Source organism: Cibotium barometz, chromosome 10 (genome assembly GCF_041138505.1).
Source record: "Cibotium barometz isolate CiBa-2024 chromosome 10, ASM4113850v1, whole genome shotgun sequence".
Lineage (NCBI taxonomy): Eukaryota > Viridiplantae > Streptophyta > Polypodiopsida > Cyatheales > Cibotiaceae > Cibotium > Cibotium barometz.
The window spans coordinates 40,644,342-40,662,916 of record NC_141055.1 but is presented as its reverse complement, the minus strand read 5'-3'; the positions used below and the strand labels follow the sequence as shown (position 1 = coordinate 40,662,916).

The following is an 18,575-nucleotide window of genomic DNA, read 5'->3' as shown; positions in this document are numbered from 1 at the left end:
AACGGCCTGGGTTTTCAACTGTAAATGACGTCGTTGGCAATTACGCCGCACATATCCCATAATGCTCCAGGGTCAAGTCCAAACCTAAATTCTCCTCCTGCTTGTCGGATCATTATCCCCTAGTAGTCACCTTGGATGACAAAGCCACCAAAGTTAGAAACTCATGGTTTCACACTGACGCTTCCCTCTTCCAACTTAAGGTGGTGCAAAAAGAACTCAAGAAGATCTGGGTGAACGCATTCAGCAAAGCGCCATCCCCTGCAGTGGCCTGGTCTCAAGCTCTGAGGGAGTCCCAAAAAGCTCTCATTGGTTTTAGGAAAGAGGTGACTATCATTAGAAGGAAAAGGAGAGAAGCTATCTATCTCCAGCTTATGGAACTTGAAGCCAAGAACAATGCTATAGCTGAGGAGCAAGAAGAGATCACCAAGCTAAGGGCCCATATTAGATCTGAGGAGGAACTAGCCTTCAAACATGCCACGGTGTTCTTTAGAGAGTGGTGGGCTAGAAGGATAGACCGCCCGTCTAAAGAAATGTTCAAGATCCTGAGGAAAAAACAAGTGAGGGATCTTGTACCCCTGCTGTCCACAAATGATGGCATGGCCAGGACTGAGGAGGAAAACTGTGTACTGGTCCACAATCACTTTCAAAAGCTCTTTAGTTCACCTGAAGAGCCCAGTGAGCTGAAGGCTAAGGCACGTGACACGGTCTGGGAGGCTAGATATAATGTCATCTCTGCAGAGCTGGCAAGGCAACTTGATGTACCTATTTCAATCTCAGAAATCAAGATGGCCATAGAGAGTTTGAAACCTAACAAAACTCCTGGATTGGATGGTATGCTGGGTGAGTTCTTCCTTGCATTTAAAGATTGGATTGCCCCTTTCATTCAGAGGGTTTGGGAAGAATCGGTGAAGTACTCTGCCCTGCCCACTATTATTAATACGGGAGTGATAAAACTTATCCACAAACGAGGTCCTAAGGATCTCCTTGAGAATTGGAGGCCTCTGACTATGCTGAATTCTGTATACAAAGTGCTCGCCAAAGTGATAGCCTGCAGGATCACTCCCAGCTTAATGAAACACATCTCAGTAGAGCAGAAAGGGTTCATCCGTGGAAGAAGACTTATTGAAGCTGTTATATCAATTTGGGAAGGAGTAGAGTATGCTCAGGAGAAAGGGATTGACTTTATTTTTGCCAAAGTTGATTTTGACAAAGCCTATATGACAGGCTGGAGTGGAGTTTTGTATTACTCAGTCTGGAGAAGATGGGGTTTGGCCCGAGCTTGATCCAGTTTGTAAAGACCCTTTTTGGCAACGCTTCAGCTAGAGTGGCGCTTAACAATTCATTGTCAGATGTTTTCCCCCTGGCCAGGTCGGTCAGACAGGGTTGTCCTCTTGCTCCTCTGCTGTTTGTGATAGCTATGGATAGCTTAAATTGTATGGTGCAAAGATCCCAAAGACTGGGGCTAATCCAAGGCATTCCCTTTCCAAGCTCAAATGGTGTTCAGATTCTCTCTCAGTTTGCGGATGACACCAATGCCTTGCTCATCAATGATCAGAATTCTCTCCTGACCTTCTGGAATGTGTTGGACAACTTCTGTTTAGCTTCTGGCTCAAGGGTCAATCATACAAAAACCGGTGTGTTCTCTGTAGAAGGAAATCTCCCTTTGTGGGTGACTCAGCAGGGCTGTCAGAGCATTAGGGCTGGTGAAATCTTTCGGTTGCTAGGCATTCCTATGGGCTTCGGAGTTACCCTGAAACAAAGGTGGGACTGGGTAGTTGAAAAATTCAGGGGTAAGCTGAATAGATGGGTGGGTATGCAGCTTTCGTTAGCGGGCAGAGTGTTGGTAATTAATCATTTTTTAGCTGCTTACGTCCTTTTCTTCCTCACCTATTGGAGACCCCAGACTCCCATCTAAAGGAAATTGAAAAGTTGTGTAGGAACTTCCTTTGGTCAGGAGACCCTTTCAGGAGAGGAGCTGCCAAAGTCAAATGGGAGTTCTGCTACCTTCCCAGGGACAAAGGGGGTTTGGGGGTAGTAGATATTCTCGCTAGGGCTGACCGTCTTGCTGTTAAGACGATTATTAGAGATGTCTCTCACCCTGAGGAATGCTCTTCCCGATTGCTATTCAGAAACTCTGACCAATTCTCCTTGGAAAACTTCTCAGGATGGAAGGATTTGCCTTGGATTACTATCTTGATAGGTCATGAATCTGTCAGACCTAAAGGTTCTGATCTGCTTCGTTCTTTATGGAAAGCTTGGAACAAATATCGTGACAAAGTAGGAGTTGTGGGGAGAAGCAGACACAGCTACGCTATCAGAGCCTCCGATTCTCTGTGGTTTCCTCTTAGTCCAGTGCCTCCGGTGTCCAGCATCTCAATACGAACTGCCCTACATATTCACAAGAAGGGAATCAAAGTTTGGGCTGACGTGTGGCACCTTTCCTCCCATAGGTGGATGACTAATGATGAGCTGCTATTAAAATTCTCTCTCCTCCCTTGGGAAGTGAGGCTGGTGCAAGAACGTATCAGCATCTTTCCTGAAGATGTGGCCTGGCAGATTTCAGTCTCCGAGCCCATCTCCCTCAAAGGCTTATGTTGGAGAGGAGGCACAGCGTTCTGTCACCCCCCGTGTGCAAACTGTACTGTCTACCCCTGTACATGTGATTCTCAACAAGAGATGGGCAATCCTCAATGACAGGCGCCAATGGAACTTCAAATTCCGCTCACTTTGGTCTAAAGAGATTCAGCCTAAGAAATCTGTGTTAATGTGGCTGATTATGCACAAAGCCATTTGGACAGGTGACAAATGTAGGAAATGTGGAATCTCAGACGGGGTTTGTGCTAGATATAAACTTTGCATCGAAGATATTGGGCACCCATTCAGAAATTGTCAGAGATCTGTTGACATATTATCTCCGATTTGGGTTACTCTGGGTTGCCTGCCATCTGCTAAACAACTCCTTCTAGGGGATTCGGTTGGGGTGCTCTCTTGTTGTTGGGCCGGAGTTAACTAGAGCTGAATTCCTCTAGTTAATTTGGAAAAATAGATGTGCGACTGCTTTTGAGACTGCTTACCAGATTCCAAATCTGAGAATGTTGTTTGCTGATTTTCATGTGCAGATCCATGACATCCACTTGGTTCAGATGAGATTGTATACCACACAAGATGCAGTACTTAGAGAACCTTCAATTCCATCAAGCAATCCGGCACAAGCTTAGCAACGTGCGCTCCTAATGAAGACGGAGGAGGCCTTTCGTTTTTTATCTATTTTGCAATCTAGAATAGAAGTTATGCGATAAAGAGTAATTGTTATAAGTGTTGGGCTGATTCCCAGCCAGACTTTGTAAATTCTGTCTCTCTTAATTAATTCTTACGCTTGTTGGTTTTTGTTTAAAAAAAAAAGCTATCCCATAATGCTGCAATCAAAGCTGACAGTCGCGTCGATGCAGGTTGACATCCCAGGCATCGTCCCTTTTCCAGCAGTTGGTAACCCTTTTCCTCCCGATAGTTGGCAACCCTTTTCCGACAATGAATGTGCGCCATCGATTTTCTCCATCGCCCGAACGCCGTCGATTTCATTTGATTGGGGTCTTAGAGACCCCATGGCACTTAGTCTTGAGGCTAAAAAGGGACTAAGTACCTACTGGGTGGCCATGCACAATTCACCTTGATCGAAATCTTTTTATACCCGCATAGGTAGGTAGCCATGCAAAGTCTACCTTTAAATTGTTACCATAACCATCTTTGATTATCTTAATGGGTTTATTTAACCACCAAAAGGAACAATTTAGAGACCTTGTCTCAATGGGTGTTCCTAACTGACATGTCATGTCAACAACGGGCTGCCAAGTTGCCAACCGTGGTGTATCACTCAAATCCTAAAGCATTGTTTTCTCCTTTCGATGATGCTATTCAGCACCATTTGCTACCATTGACATGGTGCCTCTACACCAATGCTTTCGTTGCCACACACAAGGGTTGCTACTTGTGCTGCCTGTGGGCACCCACACCCTAACTCAACCCTCGATATGGTCACCAATCCTCTTTTTCCAAGCTCTTTGCCACGACTAGCCATCCACATGAGATTTTTTTTTTCAAGTAGCTTTGGGCTTAAAGTCTAAGTATGCAAGCAAGCTGCTTGCTTGCAATTGCCGTTTTTTTTTAAAAACCTTCATCTTAACCTCCATGCCAGGCTAAGGTTGAGTTATTCAATTGAGAAAAAACCATGTTGCAACCATGCCTCTCGTCTTGATCTCCTCGTGATGCACAAAACCATGCTATGACCACCATCACGATCAAGAAAACATGAGATGCTTTTGTGTCATCATGTGCATGCGTATGTGCATGTGGATCTTGTCCACCCCATGAAGAGGCTCCTACTTTGATACCAAATGACAAACGTTGTCGTCTTAACAGACGCTGTGTGTGTGTGTGTGTGTGTGTGTGTGAGAGAGAGAGAGAGAGAGAGAGAGAGAGAGAGAGAGAGATCTTAAGGGAAAAGGGTCCATAGCCAAATAATAAACCTCCCTGCCAATATATTCCTAAGGCTCCCATAAAACGGGTTTTTATACACGAGGGTGCCCGCTAAGCACTAAGCTCGCTTTCCCTTGTGCGACTACTCGGGACCCACTTGCCGAGCCCTTGACCCTTGACACTTGTCCTAGTCACACATCCACATTCGCCCCCTGACCTTACATGCTGATCATGTACACCTGGTCGGCCATAGACATGCTAGCTCAACACCTCTGGCTGCTGATCGGGGTACATTTGACCCCATACTTTACTTCTCCCCCTTTTGACTGCTTGTCGATAAGTTGATATGCTCTATTTTACTTGGCATCTCACACCAAAGGACCAAGAGACAGAGTGAAGTGCAACTTTTGTGGCAAGCGAGGCCACATAGAGAAACATTGTTAGATAAAAAAGAAGACTCCAAATAATAATCAAGAAAACATCATGATGAAAGAAGAGCCAAATGAAGGGGCTTCCCAAGAAGAAGGCTAATCATCAAAAAGATCATTCTAGTCAATGGAAGAGGGCATCCCTCTCGCCTTATATTTATAATCACTCATTGTATTCCTACCAATGTGTAAAAATATGCAACATTGTAGCCTATGAGGCACCTGTGTGAATAAACCACTCTAGAAAATGACTAAGAGTGTAGGTCCACCAGTGTATGTATGGTGATAGTAGTTCAATACTTGAGGGGGAGTGTTGAAATAGCAAGTGATGTGGGGTAAATGTTTGGAGCAAGGGGGAGTGGTATGTGATGCCCAAACATTTATAAGAGTTGCAAATTATAGTTCAAAGGGTCAAAAGGAGCCCAAAGGATGAGGAAAATGTGGAATGGACAGCCCATGTGGAGGCCAAAAGTAGGCGCCTAGAACATGTGGAAAAAGATGCCAAATGGGTGCTCACTTCAAGGGAGTGGTGCTTAAATCTAGAAAAGATTAGGGGATGCTTAAGCAAGCTTATGGGCCATGTTTAAATAATGGCTAACACAGATGTATCCAAGCCTATAAAAATGCACTCTATCTAATTGATCAAATATATGAGCTTTATGGAGCTTGCCTTGTCATTGTCATTACACTTCATTTTTGTTATTAGCATTATCATTAATGTTCATTGCTTTCTAACTTTATAGCATATATGTTTTATGTGTACATGCACGCGCGCGCGTGTGTGTGTGTGTGAGAGAGAGAGAGAGAGGAAAGAGAAAATGGATGAGGTGATGAAATGACCTCTCATACATAAAGTAAAGCTGTGCTTTCATGATACACTCTCTTTTTTTTTCCTCCCAATTTGATGGCATAAAGTAGATTTTGTTAAATCACCAAGTGTGTGTGTGTGTGTGTGTGTGTGTGTGTGAGAGAGAGAGAGAGAGAGAGAGAGAGAGAGAGAGAGAGAGAGAGAGAGAGAGAGAGAGAGAGAGAGAGAGAGAGAGAGAAGGTGGCAAGGATAGGAAAGATAAAATATATGTGGCGATGAAATGACTTCTCATATATAAAGTAAAGATATGCTTTCATGATGCAATTTTTTTTTTCTCCCAATTGGATGGCATAAAATAGTTTTTGTTAAATCATTAAGGTTTCCTTTTGCAAAAATCGGCCTAAAAGAAGGTCAAAGTTCTCATTTTTCAAAATACCATCATCACCAAAACAAGATATAGGGACTTGTTTAGATCCTCACACTTTGGATTAGAATAATTTGTAAGAAAGTTACTTGGGGAAAAAAACTTGTGTAAAATCACACAAAATAAAGATAATCTTTTAGGTCACTTTATCTCTCTCTAGTATGAAGCAATGATTATAATTATTTTATGCATCTTTCCCATTAATAAACAAATAGAAGGCCAACATTTCAACAAGACAATCTTGATTGTTGTCTAGACAGAAAAAAATATTTTATGCCTATTCTGTCTAGCAATGGGGATAGTGTGCAAGCTCATCACTCATATCTTTGACTTTAGGTTTTGTGGGTAGTATTAGGCTTGATTTTGACGAGCACTCTTGCCCTTCAAAATTGACGGGTTTAGTGAAATATAGGAAGTTTTTTTTTGTATTTTAGTGTAATTTTTTACGGGCATTTTAAAAATTTGCAAGTATTTTACGGCCAAAATGCTTAAAAATGACCGTGACACACTTGTCAAAAAACAACTATGGGTAGTATTGTAATTGAAACTTAAGATGTATGTCAAGCTCGACTACAATGATGTTGAAAATCAAGCCTAAAGTGGGCGGTAATGTAGTTGAAACTTGAGATGTGTGTCAAGCTGTACTACAATGATGTTGAAAATCAAGCCTAAAATGGGTCCTTGGAATGGACACATTGGCACAAACATGTGAATGTAGTAGTGGGACAATTTGACATACCCGTCCACTTTGTTGAAAAGAAGTAGAAGCTACCTACTGCTCTCATCAATGCCAGAGCTTAAAAAAACCGTCCTTTAGTGCATTTTGCACGGTTAAAGTTCAAAAAAATAAATTGAATTTACTCTTGTCTTTACAAAAACTGATAAAATTTATAGGTTTATAGTTATAAGAATCTGTTAATAATGAGATTTTGAATAGGGGAAACCTATTGTAGAGTAACTTGCCCCCATCACCCCATTGTCTCCACGTGTGAGTTTAGGGGCAGGCTTTTCATTCAAGCGTGCACGGAAACTAGCTCTAGGAGAGAAATTTTGGAATTTTTTTAAATACCATAAAAATGGCCTTTCTCGAGGGGTCTTGCCTAACTCTTCCTCTTTGAATTTTTTTCCTTTTTTTTTTTTTTCGAGTGTGTTTTGGGATGGCCGATCATCAACTTGATGAAGAGCTAAATGGCTCCAATGATCATCATGTAGGGAGAGGCTCATGGAGACATGCTGCCTTCCATGTGGCCACCACCATTGCAACTCCAGCAGCTTACGCTGCTCTGCCCTCTGCTTTGGCATCATTAGGATGGCCTGCAGGTCATCATAAAAACCATACCGCCTTGCATGTAAATTAATCTAAATCTTAAGCATGCCTACCTTGCCTCTAAGCCTCTTCACTAATCCTAGCTATGTATGCTCCTTCCTTTTTGGCTTAATCTAATCCTAATTAATGCACAGCTTACCTGTAATTCTCTGTAATTTAATGGTCCTTATTATGCACTTCATTGATCCTTATTGTGCATATCTTGCCTTTGAGTTTAATTAAATCAAGAATCCTAGAGGCTTTTTTTCTCACAAAAAATTATTGCTTCTGGTGAGCAGGAATGGGGATGCTGGTGCTCGGCACCATGGTGACATGGTACAGCAGTCTCCTGGTGGCATCTCTTTGGGAATGGGATGGAATCCCCCATGTGAGGTACCGTGACCTTGCCAGAAGCATATTTGGTAATTAATTCTCACTCAATCAAGCCAGATACAATCTCATAATGCAAAGGATGCATAATTAATCAGATCCAGAAGCTTAATTAATCACACCCAGCAGGGGGCCATGTTTCTCATGAACCTTAGCATTGTTTCTCACTGATAATACTTGGTGGTGGTAATTAGTCATTAATCGCAATTAGTGACATGAAATTAGTGACAGCTTCAGTGAACATTTGCTGATTTGGTGCAGGTAAGCAAGGCTACTGGGCAGTAACATTTTTTCAGCAGTTGGCGTCAATAGGGAACAACATAACAGTCCAAATAGCAGCCGGCACTAGCATGAAGGTGGACATAGGATTGTGTGCGTGCGTGCGAGACGTACGTGCGCTGTGTGTGTGTGTGTGTGTGAGAGAAAGAGAAAGAGAGAGAGAGAGAGAGAGAGAGAGGTGAGCCGCACGTGCGGTGTGTGCGCCAGCACGCGCGGCGCGTGTGCGTGTTTTATCTCACATTTTGGTCAGTTTAATAGGCATGCACTCCTCTTTTTTTATTTATTTATTTATTTTTTGTGGTGCAGGCCATTTACGAGATTTATCACAAAGACAACAAAATGACTCTACAAGAATTTATTGTGATTTTTGGGGTTTTTGAACTGGGGCTCTCTCAATTCCCCACCATCCACTCCCTTAGATGGGTCAACGGTATTTGCACTTTGTGCACCCTTGGCTTCACAGCAACATCAATTTCTGTATCCATATATAATGGTAAATATCTTTCCAACGCCACAATTTGCACTTATATTTTCTCCATTTTAGACTGTAACCATGTATGTATATATGTATATATATGTATGTATGTATGTATGTACATACACACATATGGGTTTATTAATGGTCAATATTACATTCAAAAGATTAGTTGATTGTGCTTTGAAAGTTTGACAAGACAACACGTGCAGGTTTAATGGTCAATATTACATTCAAAAGATTAGTTCATTGTGCTTTGAAAGTTTGACAAGACTACATGTGCAGGATTACAATTGGATCGCTCAAGTGTTGATTACAACCTTCATGGAACCACACCATCTAAAGTCTTTGGAATTCTCAATGCATTAGGAACCATTGCTTTCTCTTTTGGAGACGCCATGTTACCTGAGATACAGGTACCTCGAAATTCCATTTTAACTTCAAATAATATTCATTTTTATTTTATTCTTATTAGAGGTATCAATATAATAATGAGATAGAAAGAACAACACACATTTTGATATTTGCACTTCCCTAAAAGTTGTGCCTTTTCTGCTTGCTTATGTAGCAAACTAGCACCAACATCTTATCTTTGGTGGTGTATGTGATTATGAATGCAAAGTCACCCCCATTAACATAGGGTGGTGAACCATCATGCTCCTCATAGGAGAGATCAACAGACAATTTGACGCCATGACCTTATCAAACCTAGGTCCTTAGATCGTCATTGATGGCATTTACTTGCTTTTTAATGCACTCATTGGCATAACACCACTTTTTGATGTAATACAAATACTTACCCTTAGTGTTTGAAGATCCCTTGGCTCCTTCCTCATTTTTTCCTATTCACTCGTCTTTGGTGGTGGAAAGATATGCTTGGTGTTTGAAGAGTGACCATGTTGGGAACTTCCCTTGGCTCCTTCCTCCTTTGTTCCTATTCACTCATCTTTGGTAGTGAAAAGATCTACTTCACTTTACTTACTCTATGTAATAGTTCAATTCCTTGATGCAACCTCCTCTTCAATGAGAGATATATCTTGAGATTCCCTTGAATGCCAAGAATAGGCAGGTGTTTCCTCTCAACCATTTCACTTTAAGACCTACTTCTTGAAGTTAACTCAATAGGTGGCTGGTGGTGCTTGTCGGAGTCTGGTAAAGACCTGACACTTATGTGTAGTTCCGAACCACCTAGCCGACTGAGGAGCAGCGACTAATGTAGTTGTGCCCAATGCGATAAGTCAATGCTAGGATGTTGAGCTACCTACCTGCCTAAATGTGGGGAGATTGATTATGAATGCAAAGAAGGTTAGTTACTAAGTTTGTCTTGAATCCATGCAGTGATCTACATCTAGACAGGACTACACTTAACAAAAGATTGAATGTTGAATAGACAAAGATATGTAGAAGAAACAGAAGTAAGACGAAGACCAACCCATGAGTCATTCTTGAGCAATAACAACACAGTACAATGCCTTAGCAAGAGCTCTACTCATGAATTGCTCACTAAACTCTCTTGTCTTCCTATTCGGTATTGTTCCTCTCCTTTGCGCCCAAGTAGACCCGACATGGTTCTTAAACTATCCAGACAGTAATTCATTCCTTTCCTATAATCTTAGCTGGGTAAACCAAGTCTACTCTAACTCCTCCATCCCCTTATCTGACTAATTCCCCTTTTCCTTTACAACCACGGGTACTACCCGTTCATCAAGAAGCTATTACAAGTTTGTTTACGAAACAAGAAGGCTCGGTTTGTTGCATAATAGTCAGTTCGGGCAGTGATCTGGGCGGCGGCCAAATGGGTTGATTGGCCGCCAACACTTGGCAATCATGGTGGATGCTACGCCAGGAGGCAGCGAAGCCCACAATTGTTGTTCAGAAATATTGTGTGTCTAGATTACCTCCGAGTCCGGATCCTCCTGTCCAGATTCCTTATGGCATGTTCCAACCACCTTCGTTTGGTATATCCTCGATTGGTATGCCCCCTGAGATGAACTTGATGGGACGATCCTGGGCATACCTTGGCTTGTAAGCCCTCTTTCTACTGCTAACCCAAGAATGCCCTATGCATGTCCTCTCATCGGCCCTTCAGAATTGTACACCGATGGGCCGTGCCTCTAGATGCCTTGCCCTTGCCCTCTTCATTGCCTCTACATCCATCCCTGCTATGAAGGCATGGGGCTCTGTTTGCGCTGGGGTGATAACACCTTCTTCGAAGGACATCTGCTCAGGTTCCTTTGGCCTTCTTTTCCCACACCGACTCCATTTCCACCCATAGGGTGATATTCATGTAGGTTCCAACTTCAGCACTCCCCTTCCCCTTTTTGCTTGGTGACTTCGTTGGCGAGGGGCTTTAGTAGAGTCTCTCTTCGAATGAGCCATTGCCTCCTCACCCAGATTCATGAGTCATAAGAGCCCTACTTCCATGCACTATAGATCCGGGGGAGGGGCTTCTTCCTTGTCTGATGCTCTTGCCTAAGAGCTACTTTGGCCTTATCTCTCTGTCTTTGACACTTCCAACTGGTTCATGAATTTTGTAATTTCCTCCCAGTTGGAAGGTCTCAAGGCTGAGCTGTCTGGATTAAAGTTTGCATATATTTAAGGGTAGTTCCCTTCCAGACGCCCATGCTCTTTTGGTCCATTTCCTCATGGACTCTTTTCTGCAGGTCTTCTTTTGCCCCCTTTTCCCTTTTTGCCTTACCTTGGAAGTCCTGTATCATTTTATCTTTTTCTCGCACTTCCTCGACATGTACCCTCCTCAAACCGACCTACTCTAGCCACGCTGAGCCAGTGGTTTGTGAGAGCACTGAGGAAAAAGCTCCAAAAACAGTGGCCTTTGACTTGGATGCCCTCACCTTTGAACAAGTGGTGGCGGGAGCAACTAGAGCTGAGGGGGTCTTGAAGCAAACAAGCAAAGACCCCAAGAAAAAGAAGAAGGACAAAAGGAAGAAACTTTTGAATTGGATTTCGGAGAAGACACCTCAAATTCAGAGTCCAACCATGAGTCGGATGCCGATGAGCGAAAGCCCCTGAAAAAGAAAGGCAAGAAGCAGACAATAAACCAAGATTTCTGGATAACACATAGGATACAGACTCATACCGAAAGTCTGTTGCACAAGGTGTAGCAATCAAGGTCACATGAGTGCCAGTTAAAGAACATGCAGTAGATATGCACTATCTACAGCAGAAGAAACAATCACACTATAGAGACGTGTTTCTACAAGACTCGAAACAGGAATCTGAGTGATGGAAAGGCAACAACAAAGCTAGTCCCAGCTGTCAACCAGGTCGCCACCACAAGACCTCAAATCAACAAACCGTATGGAAGAGCAGGTGGTAGATTCGTGCCAAGGGGAGCTTGTTTCTATTGCAATGGTCTAGGACATAAACAAAATGACTACCCCATTTTTCATCACCACCAATAAGAACTGCAAGAGGTAAGGGCGCAAAGGGAGGCGAACCCAACAGGAGCTGATGTAAACATGGTAAAAGTGGACCATGGGGCAAGTAAAGAATAAGAAAATCCACTAGAGGTGATGGTTATGACAAGATAACAAGGGCTTGTCAAGACGTCGACAAGCAGGAATGCCGAGCTGGAACAGAAATAGAAACCACCAGACAGTGGGCAGGGTAGCAGAGAGTCCATGAGAAAATCACCAAGTTGGTGTAAAGTGCACAAGGGATGGTGCACAATAGAATGCATGAATGTTGAAACAGTCTAGGACTGGACACGTCCATTCCAAAAATGACCATGAAGATCAAAGGATAGATAGTGGCGAGGGTCATTTTGGATGGAGGGTTAGGAGTGAACATAATATCAAATAGCCTGGCCAAAAGCCTAGGTATCACGGACATGCAGCTAGCTCTATTCCAGATTTGCATGGCTAACCAGAGAAGAGTCCGACCAATTAGAATAATCAAGGGAGAACAAATAGAAGTGGCAGGATGCATGTTCACACTGCTGAGTTCATAGTCCTCAAAATGATTAAGATAGTAGGTGCATATCCCATGTTGTTGGGAAGACCGTAGCTCATAAGTGGAAGGATCAAGCACAAAATATGAACAAGATCACAATCCGGAGGGGGAAAAGAAGGTCTGCATCTCGGTCTTGCAGAAAAAGATAAGCTGAATTTGGCCAGCCAACCGTTGCATGCAGAAGGTTTAAATTATCTAGAAGGGGTAGAAGACAATGAAGAAGAGAAGATCATGAAGGAAAATCCATTTCTGCTGTCACTATTTGAGGTGGATATAGAAAGGATTGTACAAAGGTATGATCCAAAAGTTGGTGGTTCACCCTGAAGTGATACTAAATGAGAAAAGTGTAAAGGAAGATGAGGAAAACACTCAGGACAGTGTGGAAGAATTGTAGACTGAGCAGGAAAAGGCTATGATGCATCTTAAGCAGAAGGAATCTCAGCTTAAGAAGTGAAACATCAGAGTCCAGGAGAATGAGCTCGAAGCATTAGGACTTGTTTGGGGTCTTCTTGGGCCCTTTATTTTAATTTGCCCCAAGCCTAATGACAGTCATTAAGGAGTGGTGCAATGGGAGAAGGCCATGTGGAGAAAAATGTTGGGTTTCCCTGTCCCTAATATGTAGGGATCAAACTTGAATCATACCATTTTTTTTAAAGAAAGTGGGCTGAAAAATGCAAAATCTTTCAATAAAATCAAATTTCCTACCTTTTTTAATAAAGACAGCTCAAACTGGCATAAATGACCCCACCTCAAAAAGTGGGCTAGGGCCAAAAACGCCCCCCCATCATTATCCCTCATTTAAAGCTACTTTTCCCTCTCCCCACTCCCTCTTCCTCTCTCTAAAACTAGCAATTCGGTTTTGAGTCTCTCTCTAACTAAAAGAGTCTTTTTTTGGCCTCCTCCCTCCCCATTCTGCCTTCCCCTTCCCTCCTAAAGTTAGATCTATCTTTCTGTGCCTTCTTGGCTATGGAAAGCTTGGAAAACAGTCCACTTTTGCCCCCATCAAGTCCATCCTCTCTTGCTTGCACACATTCTTCACTCTCCTCTTGCTAGCTTATACATATTCTTGACTCCTCTTGCCAGCTTATATGCTCTGCTAGCATTAGGTTGCAGAGATCTTCTTGGCTATGGAAAGCTTGGAAAACAGTCCACTTTTTTCCCCATCAAGTCCATCCTCTCTTGCTTGCACACATTCTTCACTCTCCTCTTGCTAGCTTATACACATTCTTGACTCCTCTTGCCAGTTTATATGCTCTGCTAGCATTAGGTTGCAGAGATCTTCTCACACACCTACAACTTCATAGCATTTAGCTTAATCGGTTAGCCAAGCACAATGAGTCGTCGACCTCGTTCAAGGGTGGAGTCCTTTAGCAGCAGCAATGAACAAGACGACACTGGCTTGTGGGTTACAAGCACCTTTGCAAAAGGAATGTGGGTGACGATGCGTCCAAGCACAAGGGGAGCCCACAAAGTCTCTCGCAGATACATAGAGTTAAAGTCACACCATTGGAAGGGTCGCATAGTGGATCTCAAGCAGGGGGCTGACGGAAGCAAGCAGGTGATGATCCAACACGTCTACAAGGCATCGCAACTCCGTGTTGACAATGCCAAACGCTTTCGTGCAAATTGTAAGTTTTATTTGTGCTTCTTGTTTTATGGGCTGCACTGAGACATGCTAATATCATTTCATGTTACGGAAGCTTGATTTTTTCAAGTGTGTTCTTGTAATGTTCTGTGCAGACATCTTTCCGTCGACATTTGTGGAATGGGAGCCTTTAGAGGCCCTTTCTGGAACCTTTGAGGCGCACCACTTTGAAATCGGCAAGCTACTATATACTGGTTGTTCGGCATCAGAGCTTTTAGAGCGCTCAGTTTTCTTCTTTCATGCAGAGTATATTGTACCCACGTCAAGAGATGGTTCTGGGACTCTACGGAGGCTCCCTACACCAAGTCTCACGGACCATGATTGGCCAAAGCCCGACAATACTTTGGTTGCACTAACCAGACGTCGGATTGAGATTGATGTGTGCAATGCAATGAAGTGCACCTATGGGTCACATCGTGCGACTCTCACGTTCTTCATGCCTTTACATTTGTTTGTGCTTTTGTTCAAGGAGGCTGATGTTCACCAGACTCCTACAATGTGGATTGCAAAGGGAGGCACAGTAATGAGTGCCTTTCTGCCACCTTCGTGGGATTTAAAGGTTATTCAACATCAGGGTGACAAGATAAAGTGCATGGTGGTGTCGGAGAAGATGGTCGTTCGGTACCAGCTTGGAAAGCAACAACTCTCTATTATCTTTCCTTACAGACGTTGGAAGCTGACTGTGGAGGCGAATGGCAAGCACTCGATTCGGACATCAACGATGCAGAACAGCTTTATGTACATGTTAGCACGCAAGCTGATGTGTGGGATATCGTAGTAAATGCTGATTGGAATATGGCGAACCTAAGGGAGTACTTAGGTCTTAGGTTTGCACTGAAAGGTGACTTTTCATTTGTGATTGATAACACACCTCTACGTAAGAGGAAAGAGGCATCTTACTTTTGTAAAAGCATTCCCTTCCCTAGATGTATCCATATCAAGCAAGCTATGTAACAGATTTTGAGAGATTAATTCAAAACAATTTTGGCTACTCGCAATTTGCGTTCAATTTTGTGCACTTTTAAGTTATGTCGCGTGTTTTTATTTTTTTGGAGGTTTTAAGTGAATTTTTAAACATAAAAAAAGTTTTAAAGACCTCTTTATAAGTCACTTTTGGCCACTTTGAGTTCATCTCCTCACTCTCGGCATCTTTGCGGTCCCCTCGCCTTCTTCGCTACTCAAGCATGGCCACCCCCGCCCAAGCTCTCCTATCTCAATTGCACAAGCTTGACCTCGGTCACTTGATCGAGAAGCTTGCACCCATCTTTCAGACATCTATTGACATGGAAGGCACCGCCGAACTCCATAATGACGTGTTTGGGGTGTTCACTAGCTACATGGACACATAGATGGCTGAATATTGTGTCAGCTTTGAAGACGAGGAGGGGACTTGGGTGCCTGTGGATCTTATCAAGCATACCTACAAAGCGGACAAAAATTTCAGGTTCAGGCTTGCAAGATTCCTCAAAGGCCTTAGTAGCACATATCTAAGGGAGGAGGAAGAAGATAACCTGGTAGGTCTTGGAATGGGCAACATTGGCACAAGTTTTTTGAGGTGGGACATGACTCTTGCCCTCTTGATCTTGGAGGGAACAGAGAAAAGCAAGGGAAAGAGGAAAGCCACTCCTCCAAAGAAAGCCACACCTTATCTCTTGATCAAGGAAGCTGACCCAAAGGAGGAGATTGTCACCCCAGTGTGCAAGAAGCATCTCTTGCACTTGTGACTCTGGCGGAAGAGCCGCAAGCTGAGGCTGTGAAACGGGACATCGAAGGGGACGATGTCATGGATGAAGTTCCAGAGCTCGAAGTGCGAACTCTACACCCCATCATAGTAGAAGGTGTAGAGTTCTTATTTTTGGATGACATCGCCCATGTCCTTGGGCTGCACCAGGATGAAACTCTCTCAGTCATTGCTATGTACGCGGGCATGCGAGACACACAACAGCCGTCCAAAGATGATGACATCCGCATTGACTTCAGTTCCGCAGATGTCACAAAGGTGCTTGCGCTCCCGAAAAATCATGCCTCAATAGAGTCCCTTGTGGCAGAGACTCTTGTACAAATATCCCAGTGCAAGGATTTCTACGAGAGTGTGCCAGAAACTAGCTTTGCCCCTCACAAGCCGCTTGCCATTTCGGATTTCGTCAGCCTCGGGAGCATCAATATTAGTGATGCAGACCTTGCGGATCATGATGATGCCACTGAGGTAGTACACCCAATTTCTTCCCTTCTTAATTTGTAATTTTTTGAAGTCAACTCATTCTTCTATCTACTTTGTAGACCGCAAGAGAAATGGACTGGTTCGCAAGCCGAAAGGGTGGAGCACGAAAGGAGGTGGAGGGGAAAGATGCTGCGCTATGGCACTACATCCCGAGCTTCAATGCCGAGATGCTTCGCGTGATTCACAACGACTTTTCAAATGATGCGCAAGCTGAATTTTTGAAGTGCAGAGCCCTAAGCGCCATCCTATCTGAAGCCCCTATAGCCCAAAATGCCCAAAATGTATTCTTGTAAATAGGGAAGCAGCTATCTATAGCTTTGGTGATAAAAGTGCAGGGTCTTTCCTAGGATTTTGTGGCCTTAGCCTTGGACAAGGCATCACTGATGCCAAAGAGATAGCCGAACGCATTGGTGACAAACCATCAGTAAAGACTCTCACCCACGAGGCTTTCACCAAGCTCATCAAGCGAGTTGGCTAGATCCAATGTACTCATTTGCCTTTTGTGAAAATCAATCAATTAATAACATCAAGATGTTTTTCGAGCTGATTTTAAGTTTTATCTTCTTGATGTGTTTATATGTTGTCGTATCCTGTCATGATGTTTCAATCAATTTTTGTGAACGCTCGTCTGCCACCACCCGTCTGACTTTGGCTCGACTCGACGGGCCGATTTCTCCTGCATATGGCCCCAAAAGGGTAGATCAGATGTGCGGGGTGCGCCGGGGCCGACAGGGGGGGCCGGTGGTCGCGCCGTGGAACCTGTGTGCCAGGGAGCGACTTTTGCCTGTTTGACCAGGTAAAGTCGCTCCGTGGCACACAGGTTCCACGGCGCGACCACCGGCCCCCCCTGTCGGCCCCGGCGCACCCCGCACATCTGATCTACCCTGGTCAAACAGGCAAAAGTCGCTCCGTGGCACACAGGTTCCACGGCGCGACCACCGGCCCCCCCCGCCGTCGGCCCCGACGCACCCCGCACATCTGATCTACCCTTTGGGGCCATACGCAGGAGAAATCGGCCCGTCGAGTCGAGCCAAAGTCGGACGGGTGGTGGTGGCAGACGAGCGTTCACATGAGGTCGAATGTATGTAGCGACAACAATTACATGCAAAAGACTATAATTACCTTGACAAGACGACAATCACTTGCAATAGAAAATAACTTTTTTGAAAATAGACATGGTTTTTCATTAATCAAATTGAGATTACAAAACACGGATTTGTTGCATTACAAAGGCTTCCCCTATCTAGTGAAAGAGAGCGTCCTCTCCACGGATACGCCTAGCTAGACGAAGATCAGATGGCTTCAAAGTGACACGTTTTGCATGCACCATGCACAAAACCGCGTCTTGGAAAAGCGAAACCAAAATATCCTCGGCACCTTGTTGCAGAGCGCCTAGTGCCGCCGCTTGCACACGATTGACATCCCGGCACGCTAGTCGTGGATAATCTCTTTGACGAGACGCCCAAAAGGTGCCTTCGGAATAACTGGTGTGCAGGTCTTCTGATATTTGCGAATTTCTCTAAGGGCAACTGTCCCTGGTCTCCACCTTTGCTTCTTCTGTGTTGTTGGGGGCGGTGGTGCTTGCGCGTGGCGAGTCCAAGCTGGCGTGTCATTTTTGAACTTTTGTCGTTGCTCTTGGAAGTTATCGGAAGGGGGTTCTGTGCGTTTAGGAATGGTTTTTCCCTTCTTAGTCTTTGCAGGTGTTGGAGTTTTCTTTGCCTTTGCAGATGGAGTCTTCTGAGCTGCTCTCTGCTCTGCCTCCTTCCTTACTCGCTCCTCTTCATCTTTCCTTTCTTTTTCCTCACGAAGCCTCCGTGTGTTTGCTGCCCTGGCTTCTCGTTCAAGCTTCTGTCTCTTATTTTCTACTTCCTCAGCTGAGAGTTTTCTCTTTCCTTTACCAAGTGCATGAGCCAAGACTCTGTCTAGCATTGCATTGAGAATCCTATTACTCGGCAGGTGCTCCCTTTCTACTGTGTCTTCATTTCTCCTCTTTGTATATTCTGCTCGAAGACTTTGTATAGCCGCTTCCAAAATTGTGTCATCTTCGTATCCGGCCATTCGCAGGTCAGCAACAAATCCGCGAGCTTTTCTGTTAAGCCAATCCTCCTCCGCAGCAAAGAATGCTAATCTTCTCTCGTTGCTTGCGGCGGCCTG

General features: G+C 44.0%; 1 protein-coding gene across 5 annotated transcripts in view; it reads left to right on the top strand.

Annotated features, from left to right (window-relative positions):
* The first annotated feature begins 3,567 nt into the window (after window positions 1-3,567).
* The window catches only part of LOC147634901 (GABA transporter 1-like), a 34,947-nt gene continuing 19,939 nt past the window's right edge, over window positions 3,568-18,575 (top strand). Inside the window, exons 1-5 of one of the 5 annotated variants that reach the window (XM_086804136.1) lie at window positions 3,568-3,696; window positions 7,739-7,861; window positions 8,091-8,185; window positions 8,415-8,601; window positions 8,869-8,999. In XM_086804136.1, the coding sequence (XP_086660262.1) occupies window positions 7,741-7,861; window positions 8,091-8,185; window positions 8,415-8,601; window positions 8,869-8,999 (534 nt within the window). In that variant the 5' untranslated portion in view covers window positions 3,568-3,696; window positions 7,739-7,740. Of the gene's footprint in view, window positions 3,697-7,228; window positions 7,548-7,578; window positions 7,602-7,738; window positions 7,862-8,090; window positions 8,186-8,414; window positions 8,602-8,868; window positions 9,000-18,575 lie in introns of those variants that run through there. The other 4 variants (XM_086804131.1, XM_086804132.1, XM_086804133.1 and 1 more) reach the window with 4 other exon arrangements.